Source organism: Scardinius erythrophthalmus, assembly GCF_964197995.2.
Source record: "Scardinius erythrophthalmus genome assembly, chromosome: 13".
Classification (NCBI taxonomy): Eukaryota; Metazoa; Chordata; class Actinopteri; order Cypriniformes; family Leuciscidae; genus Scardinius; species Scardinius erythrophthalmus.
In genome coordinates this window covers 33,682,976-33,698,792 of record NC_138233.1, presented here as the reverse complement: position 1 = coordinate 33,698,792, position 15,817 = coordinate 33,682,976, and the positions used below count along the sequence as shown (strand labels likewise).

The 15,817-nt window shown below is 39.6% G+C and overlaps 1 protein-coding gene across 4 annotated transcripts in view; it reads right to left on the bottom strand.

Annotated features, from left to right (window-relative positions):
- The window catches only part of arhgef9b (Cdc42 guanine nucleotide exchange factor (GEF) 9b), a 204,930-nt gene that overhangs the window by 13,124 nt on the left and 175,989 nt on the right, over window positions 1-15,817 (bottom strand). For 3 of the 4 annotated variants that reach the window (XM_081383248.1, XM_081383247.1, XM_081383249.1), the window contains 2 exons: window positions 14,835-15,078; window positions 14,618-14,686 (listed from right to left, as the gene is read on the bottom strand). In XM_081383248.1, the coding sequence (XP_081239374.1) occupies window positions 14,618-14,686; window positions 14,835-15,078 (313 nt within the window). Of the gene's footprint in view, window positions 1-14,594; window positions 14,687-14,834; window positions 15,079-15,817 lie in introns of all 4 variants that reach the window. The other variant, XM_081383250.1, reaches the window with a different exon arrangement.

The window sequence follows — 15,817 nt, the reverse complement described above, 5'->3', positions numbered from 1 at the left end:
AACAGCATTACAGCAATGCTGTGGTTGGAATTACAGCTCTCGATCAGTGTTTAGAGGCATATTTTCTTGTTATGCACAGCACTAAACACTTAAATAATTTGACTTAACCCCCTGAGGTCGGCTATCGCGCCGGCTCGTTTTTTTTCTTATCAGTGCAAAAAATAATCAAAATACTAATATTTATTTTTATCTTATATGCTTGTGTTATACATCAATCGATCCTGTTAAGTGTGTATTATTTTTGTGTATACTCACAATAAAAGCAAAGTGTTGTGCTTTTTGCCAAATAAAGAAAAACAAACATGATGTGAGTTCTGCCTTCTCTCTGTCAGTGAAGTCAATTCTGAAACACGTCCGAAAATTAACCATAACTCAGCGAATACTCAGTCAAACAGGCATACAGACAAACAGGCATGAAGCTTGAATTCTCTTCTTTTAAATGAATTTAAAATATGTAATTTTTATAAAAAACAAATATTCTCTGTTTATGTAATCTGTATGAAAAGAGAGAGATGTCAGTCGTTCTCATCTCAGCTCATTATGTTTTAATCTGACCCCGCCCACGGAGAGCACGCGCTATTCAAATGCAAATGAATTAGGCAATCCATGCAAACTGTGAATGCTCCCATATCAGCTCGAGAAAACACATCAAGTTTATTCAGATCATTGTACTTGTTTACACCGTCGCGCAGCGCTGTGAGGAATAATACTATCGTAATAATAATAATGGAAAATGTACCTCAGAAGTGCTGGTATTTCGCAACGGATGGAATACTGTAGTACGTTTTTTTCATTCTCAAGTGAATCACGTTTCTGTTTGTGAATGAATGAACGGCAGAGATGCGCACTGTTTACCACAGCTCACAAAAAGACAGTTTAAATTTGAATCGCGTTTCTGTGTGTGAATGAATGATCCGCTTTTAGCAAACTATATTGCTATACTGAGATGAGTAAAAATCGACTGAAATATGTTGAAATAAAATGTATTTGTATAAGCAACGTATTAAACTGCAAATTAACATTTATGTTCCTTATAATAAAAACGAAAGACCTATGTTACAGACATATGAAAGACAACATTTCGTTGACTAGTTTTGGATAGATTATATATTTTTACTGTAAAATATCTGCCACCTCAAATAAGCTTTTGTTTGCCAATTTTTGCTAATATGTTAAATATAGTATGTTTTGTCAATGTAGGCTATATTCAAAGTAATGAATCCTTAACTTCGAAATATGTATGATAAAATGTATACTTTAGTTTTTACAAAGAAAGATTACACTTGAATTGTTGTTGTAATTGTAACCTTTTAAATAAAAAAATATATATTTACAAGGTAGATGTAAACAAATTTTAAAAGGTAAATATAAGCATTTTCTTTAAATAATTTTTATTGTGTTTTATTATTGACAAATTTGGGGAGAGGATACATATTCCAAAACTGAAAATACAGTATGAGAATTAACTGCACAATTACTAGACATGTTTTCCTTGGATATTATACAATTTGCAAGCACAATTTGTGAAAAAAATAAATAAAAATTGAGATGCTTCCAACTGTGAACCAATGCTCTTGCATTCTTTCTTGTGGCTCAGTAACACACCTGAATGAATGGCTCATTAAGTATGTGGGCCCCATTGTCTCCTCAGGTGTGAACCACTAAATATGCATGATGGTGTTGGATCGTTGATGCCCTTTGCGCATATTGCCTTTCCAAACAAAAAGTGTTTTACAAGATTTAAATCAATGTATTGTTTTATGTGAATGATTAGGCAGGATGATTTTCACATCATTTTGAAGAAAAAACTCTAGGCAACGACATCTGTTAGTCAAAAGTCTTATTGACACATATTTAGTATGTGTTTTGTGGCCTTATTTCAGAAACTTTAGTTTTTAGTTTTTTTTCAATAACCATGCATAAACATTTTTCTCTCAAAAATACAAACATGTACATGCATGTTGCTCACATATTATGGTAGCCCTGTTTGTGCTAAATAGAGTGTATTTACACCTTTGCCATTAATATGTTTATAAGCAACTGAAAAAAGCACAAATGTCAGGGCATGTCAGAACATCTCAAGGACCCCAAAAACCCTTAGACCCCAGAGGGTTAATAGGCTGTTTATTTTCAAAATTAAACATTTTTTTACATTTTAATCTGGACAACAACATGCCCTAGATATTAATTGAAAATATTTTTTTATTATTGTTTGGAAACACTTTACAATAATTTAACATGCCTTGTGTACATGTGCTCTAACTACCACAGGGGAGCCCTGGAGTATGACATTCCGCGGTTGAATCAAACATCTGGAAATAAAGCAAAACAACAGAGAACAAAAAAATAAATAATTTTGTGTCTGTTAATGAGAATGCACATAAATAAAAATGTGCCTCTGTGATGTGTCTTGATTTATGACGTCTGATATTGTACATATTATGCTGTTCACAGTACTGTGAAAAATTCTTATCTAACCCTCATAAACTGCAAAAACTGGTGCTTGACCCCTGCCTTATCTGTCTGCCTGGCTGCTGATCCTGTTAGCCACAACGGACTACATGTTTTTAAGTGAAAAGAAATGGTACAAACTACCCAGTCATGTTTTCAGACTTTGGCACGGCATGAACCATATTGTCAGCCCAATAATTAAATTACACAGGGACCATTAATCTGTGTACCTGCCAAACTGCCAAACAAAAAAAGTGTTGAACCTGGGTCATTTACATTGTGGTCTAAGTGTCAGGATAAACCAGACTCAAAGACAGTAAGTAATCTAAACAGTTGTTTACTGAACAGATGGATGTGATGGATGTGATTGAGTGTCGGCCTTGGCATTTTTGTCCCTGGATGATAGGAGTAAACAAAATTGAATCTGGTGAAGAAAAGCACCCATCTTACTTGTCATGGATTCAGCTGTTTCATATCTCGGAGGTATTTGAGATTGCGATGGTCAGCGAGGACAGTGAAAGGGTGATGGGTTCAGTGTCTCCACTCTTTAATTTTATAGCTAACAACTCACGTTTCCAGATATCATAATTCTACTCCACCAGGGAGAGTTTCTTTGGAGAAAAAAGCACATGAATGGAGACGGGAAAGCTTCCCCTGCTGCTGGGATAATATGGCTCCCATTCCTTTGGTCAAGGTGTCAACTTCCACTAATAATGGTTTCTGGGGATCTGGAAGAGTTAGGAGGTGAACCTTGGTAAAGGCTTGCTTGAGGAGTTGGAATGGGTGACTTCGGGACTCCAAGACAGATTCTCGGGAGTGATGTGAGTGGAGTGGCGATGGTCCTGTAATTCTGTAGAAATCAAGAAAGTGCTGGAGTTCTATTACTGAGGTAGGTGCTGACCAGGTGCGTACAGCTTGTACCTTCCCCTTGTCCATCTTAATCCCTTCAGCACTAATATGGTAGCCCAAGAACTAGATTGATGACTGATAAAAGGTAAATTTTTCTGCTTTCAAGAAGAGTTGGTACACATTGAGCTTTTTGAAGACCTTTGAAAAGTGATGATTCCAGGAGTGCATCAAGATGTCACCGATATAAATCAGCACGAAGTGATGGAGGTAATACTGGAACAACTCATTCATGAATCCTGGAATATGGAGGGGGTGTTGACCAGCCCATACAGCATGACAGTACTTGTAGTAGCCAGTAGGTGCCACAAATGCGGTTATGGATAACGGTATTTACTGTGATGTAGTAGTTGATACAAGGCCAATTCAAAGTCTCTGTCCTTTTTTAGCCAGAAAAAAAAAAAAAAAAACAGCAACCTGGAAGCAGCAGGGGAGGTTGAAGCGCGGATGTAGCCTTATTGTAGAGCCTCTTCCATGTATTCCTCCATGGCCCTTTGTTAAGGGAGTAAAAATGGGTATATATTTATATACAATCCATTAGTCTGTGGGGTGGTAGTCGAGAGGCTCTTTGTGGGCAGAAGACATCTTTGATGTGGGAGTAGCAGGGTGGAATCTTGACTGACTGTTTGTCCACGGGGCTTTCGACAGAGATTACATTTATGGAGATGGTCTTGGCCACTGGTGGTGTGGACTGGGATGGCTGGGAAAGCAGTCAGGGATGCAATGGTCACCCCACTTCAAGATGTCTCCATTCTTCCAGGAGAGGATGGGATCATCATACCGGTGGTGGATTTCTCCAGAACCGAGAGATCGATGTGGAGGCAACCAACTAGCAGCTTGATGGGACCCACACAATGACGGAAGGCTTTTCGCCTGAGCAGTTCACCAGTTATTGACTGGACTTGGTCGGTGGCTTGACTTATCCTCTTCACAAGTTTGAGTTGGCGGCAGAGTTCCTCGGAGATAAAGTTGCAGACTAACCCAGAGTCTATGAGAGCTGTTATTTAAACAGATACATCAGAAGCAGTTTGAGTTACGATGGTGGTAAGTGGTGACAAAATAGCTTTGGGACAGGTAAAACTCACTAAGGGACGAGGAGGTCAGACCAGACATGAGGCAATAACGTGCCCACTGGCACCACAATGTAAACAATCTCTGGGTCAGCCGACAATGCTGCTCAGTCGGGGTAAGTATTGTATACTTGCATGGGTTCCTCTTCTGGTTCTGGAGTACTGGATTTTATTGGCTGGCGTATGTTATGGAAGGACTGCATGGCCGATTGTTCTTCCATATAATTTATAATGTTTTGAGCAAATCGCAGAGACAACTGAATAAAATGTTCCAGCCCCATTGTGTCATCGTAGGCAGAGAGATGCAGCAGTGGTAGTGCTCACTTGTTCCATCCACTAAATGCCACTAGGGTACAAAACTTGAAAGCAACTTTTTCCCTTCCGTAAATTATATAGTTGTTCACTTTCTGAAGAATCTCCTGAAGGGCGTCCTAAAACTACCCAGAAGTGAGTAGTGAAGCTGTCGAGGGATTGCGTGACCGGTCCAGCTTGGCTCCAGAGTGTTTCTGCCCATTGAAGTGCACGTCCAGACAACAGGGACAAGATGAAGGAGATTTTGGCCTTTTCAGTGGTGAAGCGATGCGGCTGCATCTCTAGGGCGAAGCCATTGTCTTCCACCAAGGCACAGTAGGGTGCTGGTTTGACCATGGGACTCGCAACATACACAGGTGGTGAGGCAGAGCTCGGGGAAATGACAGGTGTGCTCAGTGCAGATGGGGGTGCATGTGCAGTGAGAACTCTGCAAAAGTTATCCACCAGCTCTTGTTGGGTTCATTGCTGTTAAGTTATTGGTCTGGCCTTCTTTCAGGATATACCAGACAGGATTCTTGGAGAGACGAAGGAGACTCAGAGTAATCAAGGCAGGAGATAAACAGGGCTTATGAGCTGAACCAACAAGGTAAGTAGAGCAGGTAAGGAGTCTGTTTCCATTTTCGAGACCAGACAATGAGTGACAGAGGTGTGCACTTTTGTACTGGTCCTGCAGTGATGAGGAACAGGTGACAGTGATTTGAAATTGGGAAAGAGTGAGCACTGTGTGGGTGTGACGGGAGAGTTTGGCGTTCTACCACGCGACTATGAAGTAATTTGTTGTAAAAGTGGGAAAAAGCACTCTAAGAAACTGAATGTCATATCCTAGTACATGTAATTGTATTTGGTCCATCATCCCTCTTAAATAAGTCTAATCTCAGCTTTGTTATTGACAGGCGCACTTCACTTCAAACTATCAAAAATTTGGTGGGGAGCATGATCCAGCATGTCTGTGAGATCGGTGGTTAAAGTGTAGATCTCTCTTGAGTCCTGGCAGTTTATGAGAGCTGCTGGTACATAATATTCATTCTGTGAACAGCATAATGCATACACCTTTCTATGATAAATAATTATACAAGATTTGAGTTATCATACATGTGTTAGTAGTCTGCATTTTGTTTAATTGTGTCCTCAGTGTCTGTACATTTGATCCAACCATTGTAGGCTATATGTTTAAAGAATCATTTGATAACAAACAATAGGTAGATTCACTGGATCATGATCGAGATCTGTAAAAATGTGTTCTGCGACCTAGTATGGATCAAAGGGATCAACGTGTTTTCTGGGTATCTCTATTCATCTGTTTTTGTATTGACTGCCATTACTTTGCCTTGCTAATGGTCATAACTACCAATGGTCATAACTACCATAACTAATGGACAGATCCTGACAAGTTGTTTTCTTTGAACTAAAAATGAATCTGCTCTCACATTGCAGATAGCTTTTGTTCAAGATTTGAATATCTACTGGAAGGGACTTTATCATTGCACAAGCAGAATGTGTGTGGACTGATGATTGACTTCCTTAAAAATATGCATATGTGCATAAAGGTTTGGCTTAGGAAAAGCTTTTAACAACTTTCCATCTGCATGGACTGACGAAGTCAGCGTTTATCACAGGTTCGCGTTTAAAGTCTGTGTAGAGAGAATGGTGTCGTCTTAGCGGCCCCTAATTTAATATCAAATGATCGTTGCGACGGAAGCGAATCAATCAAAACTAACTTTCGCTGGAAAATAACTTTATTAAAGAACCGCTATAAAGCCAAAACAATCTCTGTTACCTTAAATTATACGTTTATCTCTGTAAAGCTGCTTTGAAACAATCTACGTTGTTAAAAGCGCTATATAAATGAAGATGACTTGACTTGACGATGAATGCTCTTAGGGGGGTATTTTTTTAATTGTAAAAAAGTTTTTAGTATAATAGTGCAACCATGGTACACTTGTGACTTGTTATTAGCCAAAACCACATTATGTTTCTAAACCACATGTGTCAAAAGTTTTAAGCAATAGAATTGTCACATTTTGAGCTGTTGGTGTTATAGAGCTGGTGGTGTTATAGAGTTTGAGTGACAAAGCTCAAACTTGGTCTAGGGACCTTTAAGACCCCCAATAATCAATGTGCTTTTCACATTGAGTAGTGCTATTCACTACTTTCATTAGTCATGACAAGAACCCTTTTCCAAAAAAAAAAAAAAAAAACTACAGTAAGTGCAAATGCACCAACAGTGCTTGGCCCCCTGTAAAATACAGCAATCATGTGAATATAAAACCTGTTTACATATAAAACACTGTTTACATATTTTTACACTTAAACCAATATGAATCAAATTTTATGTCTTATCATTGTTGCTTGAATATGGACATCTGGCAACTATTTCTAAAAAAATAAAAACAACTATTTCTAATTCTAATTATTTCTATATTTTCTATAGTGTTTAACTTAATGGCAGAACTACTCTGTGATTTCTCACTTGAAGAAGATGCTAAAAAAGCCCTGTGTTTGTTGTTGAAACCATAGCTAGCAGACAAGTTATGAGGTAATATCTTTTTAAATGTATAATCCTAATCTACACAATTGAATGATACATGATAAACAGCAGTATTTAAAGGGGTCATGAAATGTGGAATCAAATTTCCTTAATATTTTGACATATGAGGTATTTGTACAGTATTATAAAAACCTACATTTGTTCCTTTTAGTAGTATGAAAAACAACTGTTATTTGAATTGATTAAATTGAACAGCCATTACAAGACATATTCAATTGTTGTGATTAAGACGAAGAATATTTAATTAAATTGTGATTAAGACAAATTACACTCCCTTTATAATCACCAGAGTTGTCAGTCAATTCAGTTCAGCACAAGTTTATCAGTGATTGAGTTCTGCAATCACACCAAAGCTCCGTTATAATCAATGATGTTATCTACACTGCTTAATGAATCTGTGATTTACATTGTGTAAGCACTTTGCTGGTTATGATGAGGGCATTCACACGATTGCAGAACAAAAGATAGTGCATAGAGCTCTAAACAAAACTCTGGTCATTGCATTCATGTGCTCAAATGTCTGTGAACAGTTAACATAGAAACATTTGATGCAGTGGCGAGGCCAGAAATTTCTAAGTTAGTGGACCTTGGTGAAATAGGAAAACCTCAGTGCCTACTCTCAGACTAAAGTACATCATCTTTTAAAGCCTTTTTAAAGCCTTTTTAAAGCCTTTTTAAGCTTTTTAAAGCTTTTTTAAAGTTTTAACTATTAATTCTAAACCATATTGAGCCCTTACTTACACATTACAATAATATTAAAGCAGGGTTGCCAAATATCACACATTTATCCCTGCTTTTGATATGAAACAAAGTCTCAGCTTTCAAATTTTGTAAGTTTTAATACGAAATTCAAATAATAAATATCATTTTGGTAGCCTGGTTAAAACCAGACCATTCTCAGTAGTAACTGAGTTATGGTCTGGCAAAGCTTCATTAATAACTCATTTCCAAAGGGGCGTCACCAACGGACGTCGCTCAAATGCCTCTGGGCACAATTGGATAGACTTAAAACCAATCAGAGCGATCGTCATCGTGTAAAGCCATATGCTGCGTCCCAATTCGCCTAAGTTACACTATGCCATAAAAGTATGTACTCTTTTTGTGAAGAAAAGGTATTTACTTTTGAATGTGTAGCAAAAAAGTAGGCAAGCTTTGGGACATACTACTTTGTCATCTTTATCGGACGGATCTGTTGCGTGCATCCTGTCATGTAAACTGCCCTGTCAATCATCTTGTCACAGTTAAAATCCTCTATTAAATCTAATTTAATTTCCTACCGTTTCGGAGAGAAATGTAGTAGCACGTTCATCTGCCAGTAGGCCAAGACTGTCCTCATATGTTTGCAATTTGAATATAATAATGCATTTAAAAGTTGGTGCGCTTCACCAACGGATGTCGCTCAAATGCCTCTGGGTGCAATTGGATAGACCTAAAACCAATCAGAGCGATCGTCATCGTGTAAAGCCCGCCTCAACGTTTCTGATTGGTGCCGCGATTTGGACGGATTAGAAATCGGCTTGAATGGGCTCTTTGCCAGACTACTTGCAGAGCAAATCTAAATTTGCCAGAAGTTTGTCTGGGTTTTCTCAGGCTACCATTTTGGCGCACTTAATGAGGCATAACAGATCACTGTAGCACGTACTAGCGCCTCAGTTAAAGACAAAGACAAGACAAGACAAGAGACAAGACTCTGTGAAAAACAGAGTTGCGACATGCTTTGATCTCGCCGGCGTCGCCGCCACGTGGTCACGTGATTCATGGATCTCTCAATAGTTCCCAACAAACCAGCGCCGTCAATACATTTGAATGTTTAAGCAGGATAGACAACAGCTTCACTATACAAGTATTTGCTGCAATTTTTGGTAACCATTTCAGCATAGTGTGCATTAATTTTTATGTTGACGACATTTACAGTATCATTTTATTTTGGGGAGTGATAGAGAGGTTATGGTCCATTAAATTACCACTTAAAATACTATTTTATTCTAATATTTTTAATCATTTGTATTACAATTATTGTAGTATTTAAGGTTAAAATAGAGAAAAGGGTTTTAATTTCCAATGCAAAGAGGCAAATTAGAGTCATTTTGTGGACAGAAAAATTATTTAATTAATTTGTAATGCCGTGGTTTACCCACTAGTTGCCTGTATGGCTCTTTAATAAATATACATCTACTAGTTTAGTTGCTCAAAAGAGTATTGCAGGTTATAACTGCTTACCTATTACTAGGTTTTGCATTTGAATAAATATTTAGACATGATCAAACACTATATTTTTTAAATGTGAAATTTAAAAAAGTGAATGACTTATATGAGAATCATTCAAAAATATTAGGATGTAAGCACACACAAGTGAATGCAAGCAAATCCAGAATTGAATAGAATTAAAATAGTGCTAAAAAAGGCAAACTGCATTCAACAAAAGATTGTTTCCCCTTATATGTACAGTAGGCTACTAGGGCTGCACGATTTGGGGAAAATGTCATATTGCGATAATTGAGGTCAATATTGCGATTGCGATTGGGATATGCGATATAATAAACAAATGGTTTCATGAGTCAACTTGCTTGGTTCTCAAGGAAAATAAATGCACACACAGATTAGTGATAATATGCCTAAAGAAAAAAGTTATTTAGTCAAGAGCAGTGAGTGTTTTTCTTTGTTCCCTTAGTTCTTTGATTAACTTTAGCGACAGATATAATTAGTGGCTACTGTGTACTGTCCCTTTAAGACCAGCCGCTGCTGTCAGAGACGCGGATCTCACATGCGCCTCATTCTCTCATGAGTCACAACTCTTCACGTTCATCATAAGACTGCTCTTATGTTATGAAGATACTCGACAAAAAGACATTTTGGCATAATTGTGTGTGTTATTGTTATTTCAAGCTCGAAAGAGAACTGTATTCTGGCGTGCTGTTTTGTGCACATGCACGATATTAAGCGCAAGTCTTTCTGTGTGTCACTGTCAGGACATTCACAGGCAGCGCGTTCATTTTTGTCTTATCGCGCATGAATGGTTTAAAAGCATTTGCATGAATAAGAGCGGGATCATGTAACACTAGCCAAAGGATGCCAAAAATTAACAGATGCTGCGTTAATTGTGTTAACAGCACTAATTTGTTTATTTAATATAAAATCGCAGCATTTTGCGTCATATAATCGCGTAGGCTTGACATCGCGATTGCGATCGGATTAATCGTGCAGCACTACTATATACGTATGAACTGATACTTAATCAAGATCGAAATCAATATTTGTGTTAATAATGAATGAATGTCTTGCCTGAGGTAAATGTAATGCTACGTGACATTGTTTTTTATTGATGTCTTTCCGCGGTTGAAACAGTGATTGAGCGATTACACGAGATACGTTTCAGTAAGTTGATTGCGTTTAGGCAGGGACGAAGATAGGTGAAAATCCAGTTGCAGCAGTATTTATTGAAAGCAAAAACAAAGACAATCCAAATAGAGGCTCAAAACCAGGAACAGGAGGAGGAGGAGGAGGAGGAGGAGGAGGAGGAGGAGGAGGAGGAGGAGGAGCAGGAACATGAAACATAATTAAAAGAGCAGGAACAGCTTCACACAACATGCAAAGACACTAACCGACAAACCAAGACTGAAACACAGGGAAAAATATAAACAGGATAAAAAGGAGGTTAACAAGGGGCACCTAAAATGGTTTAATCACTATGACAACTAATGAGGATAACTATAGCAACAAACAGGGTGGCATATGGCACTGAACAAGGAAGTAAACTCAGAAACAATGGGGTACAGAACAAACTTCAAAACAAGAGTCCATAAAAACAGTCCACGAGGGAGGTGAAGAAGATGTGGACTTGGGGGTAGGTCCATGTGGGGGGAGGAAGGACTTGAGATGGAAATAGTACAGGCAGCCAGGACAGAGCAGGCTGAGCAGGTGGTGGTGCTGGAGACCACCACAGCGAAGCTAATGGGATTGGTGACCACCCCGGCGTAGCAGGTGACAACCACGACAGAGCAGATGGGACTGGTGACCACCCCGGTGGAGCAGGCAGAGCTGGTGACCAACACGGCAGAGCAGGTGACGACCAAGGTGTAGTTGAGGACCACCACGGTGGAGCAGGCAGAGCTGGTGACCAACACGGCAGAGCAGGTGACGACCAAGGTGTAGTTGAGGACCACCACGGTGGAGCAGGCAGAGCTGGTGACCACCACGGCAGAGTAGGTGACGACCAAGGTGTAGTTGAGGACCACCACGGTGGAGCAGGCAGAGCTGGTGATCACCACAGCAGAGCAGATGACAACCAAGGTGTAGCTGAGGACCACCACGGTGGAGTAGGCGGGAACTGAAGACTACTTCAGGGGAGCCGGCGAGACTAGGGAACTTAGAACGGCCTCTCTGGTTGAGACAAAACAGGCAGGGAGTTCAGTAGCGACATCCATGGTTGTATCTGGCAAAGAGTGCTAGAGTGACCTCTTTGGTCGTTTAAGGGCGGACAAGAGGTTTATAGGTGACCTCCATGGTCGTGTCAGGGCAGACAGGCAATTCGAGGACGACCTCCATGGCCGTGTCAGGGCAGACAGGAAGTTCAGGGATGACCTCTGTGGTTTTGTCAGGGCAGACAGGAAGTTCAGGGATGACCTCTGTGGTTGTGTCGGGGCTGGCAGGAAGTTCAGGGATGACCTCTGTGGTTGTGTCGGGGCTGGCAGGAAGTTCAGGGATGACCACTGTGGTTGTGTCGGGGCTGGCAGGAAGTTAAAAGTCGGCCTCCGGGGTTATAGCAGAGACATCAGGGGACACAGAAAGGTCAGAAATGGCCTCCGTGGCCATTACAGAGCAGTCAGGAGACACAGAAAGTTAATGGGAAAATGCCTACGCCTCGGGAGAAACAGACGGAGACTGGCTGGAGACTCTGGCATGGTGGCCATGTTGGCTGGAGACTCTGGCGTGGCGGCCATGTTGGCTGGAGACTCTGGCGTGGCGGCCATGTTGGCTGGAGACTCTAGTGTGGCGGCCATGTTGGCTGGAGACTCTGGCGTGGCGGCCATGTTGGCTGGAGACTCTGGCGTGGCGGCCATGTTGTGAAAAGGCTCGGTGTGAGGCTACTGCGGAAGTGCCGCATTCCTCCTCCACGACTCCCACAGTAAATGCAGATCCATTCGTTTGTAATGCCAGGTTAATTCCTCCGTTTTAGTCAAATGGGTCAGTTCAATAAAGTCTGTCACATCCTCCTCAATAGGACATTTTCCTTGACGGCAGTGATAGGACGGTTGATACCGGGGCTCTGATGCTCCATGCTCCGATGCTACCGATGCTTGTATTGTAATGACAATACCACGTGATTGATGACGTTTGAAGCTTCGAACGTCATGCAGTATCAGAACTTCGCAACCCCCCCCCCCCCCCAATGCATTAAAGGGGAAATGATTATCGAGAAAGCATTATTTATTTAAATGATTTAACACTATATTTCCCTATAACATAAATGGTAAAAAAAAAAAAAAAAAAAAAAAAGAACTTCCAAAATATTTTTCACATGCATTTTCTGATTTGTTAGATATGGTGGAGAAAACAAGTCTGACCACCAGATGTCGCTAATGCGCATTGTGTTAAGAGCTTCGAGTAATGAGCTGTTTTTCGGCACAATTTGATGAAAGCCTCAAACCTCAAAGCCTCGTTTTCCCATCACTACTTGATGGAGACACATGATCCTCTGTGCTGGATTAATTGTGGTCTGTGTAGCAGGAATTCAACAGCTTCATACAATGCAAAGATAACAATTGACAAACCAAGACTGAAACACAGGGAAATACATAAACCAGATAACAAGAGGTTAACAAGGCACACATGAAACGGATGAACCAATATGACAACTAATGAGGTAACTATGGCAACAAACAGTGTGGCATAGGCCACTGAACAAGGAAGTAAACACAGAAACAATGGGGAACAGAACACACTTCAAAACAAGAGTCCATAAACACAAAACCAAGAGAGGGGAACACAGACTGGGATCATGACAGTTGTACTGTATCTTTCAACTTACTTTCAATGTTCATTCAAGTTTATTCTGTAACTAGCATTAAAGAGGAAGGGATTGCTCCTCGCTACCGCTTGAACTGAGGCGTCTATACGCTATACATCAATCTCACGCCACATCAAAGAGCGTCAAAACGGTATTTACTGTTTGAATTTCGTGATAAAATGGACAGAATTTAAGAGATTTTGAGAAGCTTTGTTTCTTATCGAAAGTAAACAAAACACAGAGCTTATTGCGATTATTGGAGGTTATTGGTGGTTAAAAGTGGTTAATGAACTACAACTCATGTGTACCGAACCGAAAGACATGTACTGAAAATTCTGGGTACGAATACGCGTACCATTACACCCCTAGTAGTGACGATGAGTAAAGACCAATCAGGGACTGATTTACAGCAGAAGCACACTTGGATTGAAGAAAAGAAGCACATAACTGGAAGATCAGCGCTCATTCACAAGGATCTAAATTCATGTATTTGAGCTATTATTGTCATGCAGGTTGGAATTTTCTTCTTTCCCACAAAAAACAAAACAAAAACATTTTATGTCTCATTTGATTGGGTGGACCAGCTGTCAATATGAGTGGGCCAGTGCCACCGTGGCCCTTGTGTAGCCTCACCACTGCTTTGATGCAATGGGATTAGATTAGTTAGGGGTTAATAATAATGGGTCCGTCCAGTATCTTTTAAACTACGTTACATAATGGTAAATAAACAAAGCTATAGATTGTGAATTTGAATATTTCTGATTCTGTAACTGCTCAGCATAGTACGTCAGTTTACTGTTAGTCCCGACTGGAGATTTCCCAGTCTTGTTTCTCTCCTCTCCCATTGCTTCTTATTTCTTCAGTTCTGTCTTATCAAGTAAAGGTAAAGAAGCCCATAAATAATTACATTTTTATTGGAATGGCCCACCGAAATTTGTGGGACTTTCAGTGCTACTTCCAGTGCTACATTAGAGAGATAATACATTCTCTGAGAGTGCATTTAGTTTTAACCTTAGCTCATTCAGCTGCAAACAATGCAACATGAAAGCGCTATGTATTTTAGAAAAAAGGCTCATTACTATTACTGAAATTGCTGAATAGAGCTACTGTAACAGTACGGAATACTGTAGTTCTGATAGTTGCGTCACTACTTTATTTTTTTCAAGGAGAAAAAGAAGCAAAAGAATCTACATACGTGTTCTTGTCTACACTAGCTTACTAGAGTAAAGCAACAATGATAGCTTACTAGAGTAAAGCAACAATAAGACAGGTGTTAAAAATAGAAAAATATTGAATTCACCTGGTATCGTTTTGTTGTCTCACCTTTCTGTTTGGTCACTTTACGGACTGTCATGGCAGCTTGTCGTTTCTGATATTCAGAAATTTCAAAACCTAACAAAACCAACAACAACAGCAGCAGAAGATATGAGGGAAGATAACAAGAAAAGCACCTATTTTTGTGGCATTAATGACACATGGAAATGCTTTTGAAGCAGTAATGATGCATAAAATTAATACAGGAGAATTTATGCCAATTTACCAATTTTTTCATCCTCTTGGACCATCTTGCGCTCCTCATGAAAAGCCCTCAGCCAGCGAATCTTCTCTTCTGGCTTCTTGGCCAGAAAGACGTGAATCTCTTCGCTGTCTCTGTTGTGCAGCTTGAACGCATTTTTCACACTAACGTTAAAGTCATCGTCCCGTCCATCAATAGCATCTCTCACTGCATACCTATCCATGTCAATACGTCCTTTGTAGTAAAGTATGTCCCGTCGTATCAGGTCCTGAGAAGAGATGCAGTGCTCACTGAAGGTAGCTTTCAATGACCACAAAAGAATCAAACTCATCTTTGCAACATGACTATGTTTAAAGAAAATACAGGCTGTATATGATTTACGTCTACAGTAGTGGCAAAAGTGATGTTCATAGGGGATATTTGTTAATAATGACCTTAAAAGTTTGATTAAACCATCAAAATATGAGGAAAATATTTTATATTTTTAAAATGTTAAATATGAGGGAAGAACAAAACACTAAACTTGGTTAAGGTATTTATCTAACAAAATGATTTGGCAAAAAAGGCAACCTACAGCTACAGGTTTTATTTTACTATACAAATTTTTTTTTGAAATTTGACTCAGTGAAGAAAGTACACAGATATTTTTTGGGGATTTCTAGGTGTTGTATTTCATGTTGTGCTTTTGTTAATCTTCATTTCATACAACTTGAGTGGGGGGCGATAATAGAGTCTCACAGATGCGCACATCGTGTAGCCGTGCAGAGAAAACCAGCAGCCAAAGCCAGAAGGAGAGTTTCAGTTTGCTGAAGGAGAGTTTCAAGATGTCTATAGAGCATTTGTAAGCTTCTGCGTCACTTGTAGCCTGAGCTTCATGACACGCATTTATATTGCATAAAATGTATGCGCATAAAACTAAATGAAATGCGCATAAATCCTTGTGAATGTGCTTGTGGCAGCTGGCTGGAAGCAATGATTAATAGAAAAAAAGTTATATTATAATTATT